General features: G+C 46.3%; 1 protein-coding gene across 1 annotated transcript; it reads left to right on the top strand.

Moving 5' to 3' along the window:
• Window positions 1-3,153: 3,153 nt before the first annotated feature.
• LOC128946585 (ankyrin repeat domain-containing protein 9-like) lies at window positions 3,154-9,112 on the top strand. The gene is made up of 2 exons (XM_054290475.1): window positions 3,154-4,323; window positions 8,524-9,112. The coding sequence occupies exons 1-2, from the start codon at window positions 3,451-3,453 to the stop codon at window positions 8,530-8,532; spliced, it is 882 nt and encodes a 293-aa protein (XP_054146450.1). The 5' UTR covers window positions 3,154-3,450; the 3' UTR covers window positions 8,533-9,112.
• The last annotated feature ends 1,602 nt before the right edge of the window (window positions 9,113-10,714 follow it).

The following is a 10,714-nucleotide window of genomic DNA, read 5'->3' as shown; positions in this document are numbered from 1 at the left end:
AGGAGCCAGTGGAACCCTCTGTCCCTGCAGCACAGTTTGGCCATTGCTGGCACCAGGCTGCAGGCTCTGGACTGAGTTTCCAAAGGCTCAGGACTGAGGTCTGACAAGCTTGCTTTGCCTGGACTAGCGTAGAGAACCTGCTGCTTTGTTTCATTTTGGTTTAGCTGTAGGAACACTTTCCTCCTTCTAGTCAGGTCTCTGCAGCTGATGGGGTTTACTTTCACCAGCAGTGCATGGTAGAGCCATAGTTTTACACCAGCTCTGCTGTGCACTAAGAGGTGTTCACAGCTCCAATTTCACACTCTGGAGCTGACAGAGGTCATCGTGGGCTTGGTGTGACAGCAGAGGTGCTGCGAGGTGGAAACACAGGGTGCACTGAGGGGGGCTGCAGGCCCAGTGGGATGGGAAGAGATGGGGCACAGATGGGAAGACTGGAGCACTCACAGCTACAAACCACTCACCTGAGGACAGCTAGAGAAATGCAGATACACAGCTGGGCGAGAATGGTTTCAGGGGTAGAAAAGAGGACAAATAAATAATATCTTACATGTAGAGAATCAGCATCTATTGTGAATGTGGATGTGAAATGGAGTTGCGATCCAATGAAGAAAAAACAGGTGTAAAAGTATGTAACAAATCATAAAACTGACCCCCAGGAGAAACTGGAGTGAGGAAGAAGAAACCATCACCATCAACCTCACATTCCTCCCACAGAACAGCTCCAGATGCTGATGATTTCCTGTAACACCACCATCAGAATGAAACCACCAATGTTAGGATTTAGATGACCATAGACTGAGGGAACATAAACATCAGCAATAGAGATAGAAGATAAGAAGTGTGCAAAAGGCTTAAATTTATTTTTAATTATTATAATTATTGCTATTGATTTTTTTTTCTGCTTGGAGTATTATTTATTTTTCTGTAATAATTTGACCTAAAGTAATAATGATTTTTTATTAGCATGCTAGGATTTCAGTTCTACTGACACTCAATTCTTATCTTTATATATAAGGTATGTTTTCCTTATGCCCAGAAACAATATTTTGAACATACACTGTAAGAAGATTTCTGAATAGCTCAGAAACATTCTGTATTTCTCATAGGTTCAAAATCACCAAATACTTTATAAGCTGAAATCACCACCAAATGTGAAAAATGCATCTGCCCAGGAGAAATCTAAAGAGCTTCTCAGCCTCAGATGGAAAGGTAAATAGTGTTTTGGGTAAAATCAACTTTTTAGTTTTTCCCTTCAAACATGTCCCTGCTGTCTTGGATGCTCTCTCTGTGAGTCAAAACTGATTCTGTTCCTCTTCTAGACTGCACTTTGTCAAAGAGGAAAGCCTCAATAAACACCTTATGAATTAGGAACCATTATTTTTAGCCACAGATCAAAATTCAAAGAAATAAATAGAAACCTCCAAACTCCTAGTCTCTTTCTAGTTCCTCAGTGAAGCTTTCCATATAAATGTCTTCCATTTCTAATGGTTCTATGACATTTTACGGATGTGTTATGCTTATAATAAAATCCAGTAGCAATGCATTGCCATCAAAAAGGTGCCCTTAGCACCAGCTTTTCTAAACTCCTGGAGAAAAAAAAAAAGAAGAGGCCAAGGACATGAGCCACCAGAGCAGCCAGCCCTGTGCCATTTGGAACCATAAAGAAGTGAGCAAACCTGAGGGACTCCTAGTTTTGGGCTGGGCTTCCTAGGCAGAATTGCAGTGTAACCTGTAATTACAAGGTACACAGTGTAATTAGAGATGTTTTCACATCCTGGGCATCCTGGAGCTGTGGTGTAGAGGTGATTGGCCAGAAGCCTCATGGCCATTCCTGATTCTGGGGTTTGGGCTTCCCTCTTCATTGGAGATAGTTGCAGAACATTTTTCTCTTGACTTCTATGTGTCTCTGCACCAAGTCAACTCACAGGACTACCTAAAATTAATCTGTATGACTAAAAGCATCTTCCAGATGCTCCTTGAGCTCTGACAGGCTGGGTGCTATGAGCACTTCCCAGGGGAGCTTTATCTTAACATCTGCAGCAGGTGAGGGTTGTTTAATGGCTATAAAGCTTTGGAAGATGTGCAAGATCTAGACCCAGTTTTGTGAGTGGCTTTGGTTTTCTCTTTGGATGACTCCAAACAACATTTGGAGATCTGATACTTGAATTCTCTCTAGTTTGAATATACTTACTGTATGTTTTTCTTCTTGTGAAATGAAAATAAGGATTTCCTGATATGCTGTATTTTCCCTTAAAGGGAAACCCTGTTTTCCTACCAAAATGGTGAGACACCATTTTATTGCAATCTGTTGATTTATAGGATGCATGGAAACCCTCCTTCCTTAAACAGAGCTTGCCATAAAGGACTCTCAGTTAATTTCTTTTCTGTGAATTTAATTTTGGCCAGGTCCTTCTGCCTCATCTAATGGGACCTTCCCCTTCAAACCTGTAGGCCTTGGTCCCCTGTGCTTTACCAGGGTGTTGCACAAGTCTGATTGCCTAATCCCACTTCCCCCCATTGCTGCTGGCTCTGACACGAATCCCAAAGCAGGACATCTGAGAAATGCTTTGATCAAAGCTCCCCACCCGCCCGTGGGGTTTGGCCATTAACCTTTTGTTTATGCCCTTGCTGTGCAGCAGGAGCACTCCAGGTATTTCCCTGCTAAACAAAGGGAGGCGTTTAAACCCAGCAATCTGCTTTATGGCTCTGGGCACCGTTACTGCACACACCGTTTGACTCTTTTCTCTGCAGAGATTAATGCTGGCATCTTAAACGTTGCTAATGCCTTACAGACAATCCATTAACATCAGTCTCTCCTAAGTGGCCAGCCATACCATTATTTATAAAATAGGGATCCTTTCCCAGTGCTAGCACTACCAATCCCTTGATTTCCTGAGCATGGAATCATGCCTGTTATCAGCTGTGGAGTATTTTACACTGCTACATATTTTTTACTATGGAATGAGCTGCGTGTGTGTGAGTGACATGAAAAAACCCCCATAAAATAGCAGAATATTGCTATTCCACTTGCTGCAGTGTATGAGCTGATCTGGTTAGACACGAAATGCAGACAGAAATCCGCCTCACCTCTCAAGCTAATTTTAGTCTCTCCCTCTGTTCTCCGTGGCTGTGTGTGTATAAAATCACTGGCAGTCTGACAGCGTTTCAGTAACCTGTGCCACGCGCAGAGCGGGATGTACTCACCAGCCATCTGCTTGCATGGCACGGGTTAACTGAGCCTGTGGGATTGTGCTTACCTAAACAAAACCACTGCAGTGAGGGGAAAAACAATGAATGGGTGGAGATGATCAGCCCATGCATTCCAGCTAGTGCAGTCCAGGCAGCAATGACAGCCTGAAGGTTGCAGCAGCGTCGGGATCAGCATTCCAAGTGCACCAATCTTACAGTCTGGAGTGATTTTACGTGGAGCTGTTCTTTATTTGCTGAGCCATGGCCAGTAACCAGGCCAGCCTGCAGGATGATCAGAGCAGGCACTGCAAGTTCTTATCCTACATGTTCTACCAGGCTGTGAGAGATCACAAGCCCGTGTGGATGCTGGAAGACATGAGAACTATGGAGTATTTTTACTGGGAGGAAAATGCCAGCCTACGAACCTACTCACCTTCAGAAGCCCTTCTCTATGCAGTGGTGCATAATCACCTGCCTTATGCTCAGTATCTGCTGTCTCATTTTCCAGAGGAGGCTCTCAAGGTGCCTGGGGAACACTTCTGCTATTGCCCATCCTCTGCTCCTCACCTGGCCATGGCGGTCACATATGATAGGAGAGATATCTTGGGACTGATCATCAAAATTGCACACAAGCTCCCCAGCTTGAACTCCTATATCAATAGGGCTGGCTGCTTTCATCTGGAAGATGGGAAAACACCCCTGCACCTTGCCTGCGAGCTGCTGAGGTCAGAGACTGTCCTCATCCTGCTCGGGAACGGAGCCTCTCCCAGGATAGAGGACAGTAAAGGGCTGACCCCGCTGGACGTCATCCTGGAGCAGATGTGGGACTCCAAAGTCAATGTCGCATCAAAGAAGCTCTGCCTCGACTACCTCTTGCTCTTCATGCCCAACCCACAGTTTAAGATGCGGAAAGTTCTGCAGGAGCATCCAGACCACTGGACAGCTTTGCTGGGAGAAGACAAATTCAACAGCCTGGTGGGGAACACACCTGCTTCTTTATATCTGCAAGCTATGCAAACTATTCTCCAGACTCTTCCCCCTTCCCACTTCCCTAAAAGCATCCAGGAACTACCTATACCTCAGGCACTAAAGCCCTTACCATCCTATGGCAAAAAGCTACCAGCAAAAAATGTGGTAAATGTTTTTCCTTGACTTTATTCAATGAGTCTTGGATTTTCCAAGGCAACTTAGAGGAGCTGGTTATCCATCCTCTGCATTTTAGTGTGATTTTAGTACTTAACCTATTAGGCTATGCTGGAAAATCCAATATTTTGTGACAAGATTTAAAATGTCTTTTCTAACTGATTGCAGGCACGGCACTTTTAAAGGCAAAAGCCTTCCTTGTTTTCTGTTTTATTGTGCATGTGAAGGGTTAACTGTAGTTGAGACTGTGTTATGTTTGGTTTCTTAGTTGTCAGCTGGTATCAGTGTATCTGAATTTCCAATATGATAACTGTATCATGTGTAATGCACCTGGGTTAAAAGGAACTACGTACTCAGTGGGATTTTTAAATGGTGTCACTGCTGGAGCTGGGAGAAATACCATCCCCTTCCAACGGGGTTCAAACATCAAGCTTCCTTTCTAACAATGCTCAAGCATCATTAGTAATAACCACAAAGTACATGGCTGATGCTGCAGGGATGCAGAGGCAGTTCCTGCAGGATAACTGATCCTATCGAGTTACTTTACAGCAGGTCATAGTGTGGAGGGCACGAGTTCAGAGAGGGGCAGTGTGTGTATATTCCTGGGGGATGGGAGATAAAGATCCACAGAATAGTTAATGGAAAGCATCCAGTCTCACCTGGGAGCGAGGGGGTTAAAGGCAATCCCAGCCCCGATGCCTCTACAGACTTGTGCAGTGGGGAAGGAACCATTTTCCCCACTGTCCAGTAAACAAATGGCAATTGGAGCAGGGACATTGGGAGCCCTGTCTTTCATATGTGACATTATTTCTCCTTGGCTTGTGTTTTGGAACATATCTCTGCAGGAGATGTGGCTGACTAACTTGATTTCCCTGTGGGTCTCAGAGCCCCAGGCATTTGTTACTTATCCTAAGCTGGACTATGATGTTCTGCTGTTAAAAGTTGTTACTTGCTGTCAAGTAGAGTGTTTTTGCCACCCAGGTCCAGACAGAAATCCTTATCTTGGAAGTCACAAAATGTTCCCACTAACTGGGCACGGCAGGCAGGGTGAGTTTGCAGAAAGTGAGGCTGGGTCTGGGCTGTGAATCACACTGCCCTCTCTGCTCAAGGCACTGGTCCTGCTCTCCTGGCTGTTCTCAGCATCAACAAAGCAGTGGCAGAATCCCAGCTCCCTTTGGGGAACATCCCTTATTTTGGATACCAGCATTCCTCACTTCTTGTAAGCGCAGAACCCTCTGTTCTGCTGAAGGAGCACAACTCATTTCCCCACCTGCACTGGGCAGCAGTGGAGAACTCACTCTCCTCTCCAGCTGGATTTGGGGCCCAAGGCTGGGCACAAACCACTTTCCACAGGCAGTAGCTGTGGAAGATGTGCAGTCAAATCTCAATTCTCTGTGCAAAAATGGCTCATGTCTCATTTGGCTAATTCTCTGCCTGTGCCAAGGAGGCCGTACTGGACCTGCTCCCATCTTCCTGTCAGCACAGGGAGCACTTCCATTTAGTTTCCCTCTGCATGGGCTACCTCCTGTGTGCCAGGACACTGGCAATGCCAGCCGTGGCCAGGTGGAGATTTACTGTGAGGCTGCAGAACATGCCGTTCACAGCCACCTGGACCATCCTTTCTGAGACACTGGGATGCTCCTCCCAGCCATCTCTTCCTGCATGCCGTGGGAGGATCTCAGTTCCGGTGCCACCTGTGCTAGGCCAGGTGAATGAGCAGCCTTGCTTGTGAGGGGAGGAAATGTCAGCCCAGCCCTAAAAGTGGCAAGCAGGCCATGAAGGGGTTAACCCTTCTCCTGAAATCCCACATCTCTGGTGCTGCAGTATCCTTCCACTCCTGCCCCTGGGGACTTAAATGTCCTTCTCCATCTGTGTCTATTTATCCTTGTTCGATGGGGAGGGCTGCAAATGGGGAAATGCAGGGTCAGCGTTGGGTGAGGGTTTTGGGGGAAGCCTGCGCTCGACAGCTTGTGCTGCAGACAGAGGCTGTCACAGCTTGGGAAGCAAAGCAGAGCCCAAGGCAGATTTGCATTATAAGCAGTGGCTCAGCTGCTTCTGCCAAGCCCTCAGGCTCCCCAGCGCTGGCACATACTTCCCAAAAAACCCGGAGCTGGAGGCAGAGGACAGAGCAGGCTCTCGGTGCCCGTGGCTGCCCGGAGTGACTGTGCAGAGCACGGCCCCTGTGGCACCCCAGAGTCCCGAGGAGCAGGACTGGGTTTGTCCCAGCAGCACTGCGGTGTCTCATCCGGATGTCGGTGGGTGAGAGGCGGAGGAGGCTGGGGAAGGATATTATTAGAATAGTAATTAGGTCCTGGAAGCAGAGATCCTGGGAAAGGAGGAAATGGAAATCATCCAACGCTATTGCACTGGCTCGGAACCATGTGAGTTTCAGTGCTGTGAAGAGTTTCAGAAAAGACAGGAGGGAGGGGAGGGCTGTTCATCTTGCAAATCCAAGGAGGCAGGTAGGGACTGTTGGCATTAATGCCAGCAGGAGGCCATGCTCAGAGAGCCAGAGCAGCCCACTGGGAGCAAGTGAGTGTAGAATGGTGCAGGGGTCTCCTGTTGGCTGCAATAGTTGTGGATCAAAGCAGAGGGCAGGAATCAGGCGCTTTATGGGTGGGTTTGTAGCAGACAGCAGGATGCTTGTGTGCGTGCATTTGTCCATGTGGGAGGCTCCCTCAATCCACCTGCCAAGAGAGGGGATAGAAGATGAATTGTCTTGAATAGTTTCTGGGACATTCCTGCGACTGGTGTCCCAGCCTGGAAGAAAGCTGCTGGTCCATTGTTGGCCAACATGGCCAAAAATTCTGATGTGTCCAGCCCAGAGTATAACAGGCAAGTACCCACACAGGAAATATCACTCCACAGCCCTCTCATTTCTCCTTTTCTTGACCATTTTAGCAAGAGACCGAGCACCAGCTGGCCCTCAATCACATGGGTCCTCCCAAGTGCAGTCCCAGTGGGACAAAGTTTAGGGTCATTAGCACTGTGGTGACAACTCTTTCCATTGCCTGTAGCAATGTGACAGCAGGATGGGCATTCCTGCTGGAATAGGGGAATCTTCTCCCTAGACCCTGTTTGCTTATATTGTGATGATCTGCCGGTTAGTTTGAGATCCCATTCATCTTCTTTGTCAATACAGTGACATTACATCAGATATGGCCAAATCTACCTCAGCCCCATCTGTGTTGGCTTTTTCTCTCCATTCTTTCCAAGCCAGGTCATTAGCAAAAGTAAACTGAAAAATATTTTGCAATATTTTCCTGCAACCTGACTGTCTTGAAAAATCCCTATGCTTGCATGGCAAATATGTTGCTGGCTTTGTTAATCAAAAAGGGTGCTGGGTGCTGTGTGGTGATGTTTACGTTCTGCATATCTGCATACTGAGTAAGTGTCGCCCAGATCTGTATTTCTGAACTTGGGAAAAAGAATAAACACAAGAGAGAAACAGGGAAAGGGTAAAGTCTTTTCTGATCTTTGGATTTAGGTTGGTTCTGCAGGTTACATCTCTTTAATTTCAATTTTGAGGAGTAGCATTGTAAGGATCTGACTTGTCTGTACGTGTGAGCCTTTGGTTTTTGTGAGAAGCATTTCAGTGAGTGCAGTGGGGTGGAGTGAGTGAGTGAGTGAGTGAGTGAGTGAGTGAGTGAAAATGTACAGATGTGTGTGTGTGCAGCTGTGTGAGTGCCTGCCCTCTTGTCACGCGTGTAAGTGTGTCTGCCCTCCTGTCACACGTGTCTGCCTGCCCTCCTGTCGCTCACGTGTGAGTGTGTGCCTGCCCTCTCCTGGCAAATCCGTGACCGACTGGCAGCTCCCGCGCACTGCCCTGCTCGGACCAGCAGTGAGCGATGCCCTACAGAAGCAGCCTTTTCACGCGGTCAGTGTGTGTGCCCCAGGCCCCGTGCTGCTGACAGGTAAGGACGTTTCTTCTCTTGGAAAGAGGTAGCAGTTTTGCTCTTGAAATGGGTGTTTTATCCCCGAACACCAAGCACAAGGGCTTCTGCTTGCCAGCAACTACAATCATCCAGCAAAGGGTTTGTGATGCTGGTCACACTTTATTCTAGAACACTTTTTCCTTTCTTTAATAAAATGCCTTAAACATACATATTTGTCTTTCTTTTTTTTCTGGGCTGCCAGTAAAATTCAGCTATGTATGACTTCCTAACCCTATGCTTCTGTCTATTTCTGCAGCATCATTAGCAGGAAGGACAGGCCAGATTCTGACCTCACTTACACGTAACTCCCTACACCTGAAGTAACGCTTTGTAAGTCGGTTCCATCACTACAGATGTTTGTTGGTCTAAAGGAAAAGAAACTGTTCGTGTATTTATGTTCTTCAAGGCTCCATAACTCTGACTTTACCATATAAATAAATGTGACACTTAGTCCCTGAAAACATTTTTTACATTTTTTGTACTCGGAATGTATATAGATATATATTTTCCATCTCTAAAATCAATGACATTTCCCTGTTCCCAGTTCCCTTGGCATTTCTGGAATCAGCATGGCAGTGACAGATGCTGTTGGTCACTTATTAAGACTGAATGTTGCCATTCCCAAGTACAAATGAATGTTCATTGTATGATACAATTTTCTTATAAAGCCATACTTTTGTAATTTTGTTTCTCTTTTTTAGGGGGGGAAATCTTCCCCATTATTGTGTTTACACATTACTTGCTGCATGATTAAAGATAAAACAATTGTAACGTGCTGGAATAAATTATATATACATAGCCTGATATAATTAGGTACACTAGCTGTGAAAATAATTTAATCTTGATTGTGTTACTTAATAAACTTGAAATATAAAATTGATGTGTCTTTTATTAGCCAACTGGTCAAAACCACCCACGAGTATCTGTTGCTTTTGCTTTGGCTTATCTTATTGTTTGATTATTTCATTCTGATTTCTGAGCCATTGTCTCAAAAAATGTGTTCTGAGGAAAATAATATTTCCCTTCACTGGCTTATAGCAGCTGACTGTGCTGTCAGAGGATGACCTCAAGTGATGGGATGAACCCACACTTCACAGATCTGCTGAAAGGTGGTGATAAATCAGAAGGTGAGGCTCAACAGAGGTTGAATTGTAATTGGTTTCAGAGATTTTCATTTTTTACGTTTGAGTTCAGCTTATGCAGCTGTTTCCCATGAACATAAGAGTACTGGTAGTCTGCTTTCCTTCTCTGGTTTGTGCGCCATCAACCAGCTCCTTTCCTTCCTCAGGTTTTTTCTGTGTACAGGAAGATGCCCTGGCAAGGCTTGCAGCACCAACCTCTCCTGTAGGCTCAGCTGAAGGTCTCCAGGCAGATGAGCACCTCTCACCCTCTGTGCTCTCCATGGGGTAATAAGGATCCACCAGATTCTGTGCCAAAACCTGAACTATCCAGGTCCTCCTCTGCTCTGATAAAAACAGCTACCCAAAGTGTTTCAGGTGATGGGCAGCTGGTTTGGATGATGGGGATAGTGATGATAATCATGGAGTGTAGACTCCAGTGCCAACTGTGCCCACAGATCTCCTCAAGGCACATTAGTACATGCAAGCCATAACCAAGGGATGACTCCTTTGAGCCCATGCTTGCATAGTATATTATTGGTTTCATGGAAGAATGAAGAGAGGGAAGTTTCACTGATCTCATTTAAAGAAGATCAAGACTATGTCCTTGCCTTCATAGCAGGAGATTTATCCCTAACTACTTCACCCAAGAATGTGGTCCCCAAAGATGTAGTTTTCTGGCTTATGTGCTTCCATGTTTCCTGTGTTTGAGAAAGGGAATCTGATTTAGTTTCCCTTGTGCCCTGGCAGCTCTGCTGGGGCTGACCATCAGGGAACTCCAGGCTGACACATCCCTCAGAGGCAGTCCCATAGGTATTGGTTTTTTACAACTGTAGCTAGTTGGAGCCCACACACCAGCAGGCAGCAAGACAGGGATTTAAATAGAGAAATTGAAAGGGTATATTCCCTTGCGTGGGGGGAAGCACTGTCACAAGCGGATGATGCACTGAGCGAAATCCTGCCCACGCCTCAGTTACTTGGGTGCACCTCCCGGAGTGAGTCACCCCAAAAGCAGCTGACAGGTTTGGCATGTCCCACACTGTCCCGTGTCTCCCTGGCTGGCACAGCAGCAATGCCTTGGGGAGCATGCTCTGCCTTCTGCTGTGCCACCACTCTCAGCTGGTGACATGGATGGCCACCAGGCTCCAGCTCCTGAGATGCCTGCCTTTGTCTCCAGCCCTTTGGGAGCTGCTCTGAAGCCAAGAAGTCAGATTTCTCCAGGGGTGACTCCTAAGCAGTGCTTGGTCTGGAAAATCAGCCATAATTTCTTTTTCTAGTAAAATGTGTGTGCGTTTTGCTGTGGATTTGCTGTGTGAAGGAGAAGTTTGT

Source organism: Melozone crissalis, unplaced genomic scaffold, assembly GCF_028551555.1.
Source record: "Melozone crissalis strain CALT ecotype California unplaced genomic scaffold, PUWL_Pcris_2 ptg000081l_1, whole genome shotgun sequence".
Classification (NCBI taxonomy): domain Eukaryota; kingdom Metazoa; phylum Chordata; class Aves; order Passeriformes; family Passerellidae; genus Melozone; species Melozone crissalis.
Note: the sequence above shows the minus strand (reverse complement) of the source record. Positions and strands in the feature narration are given on the sequence as shown.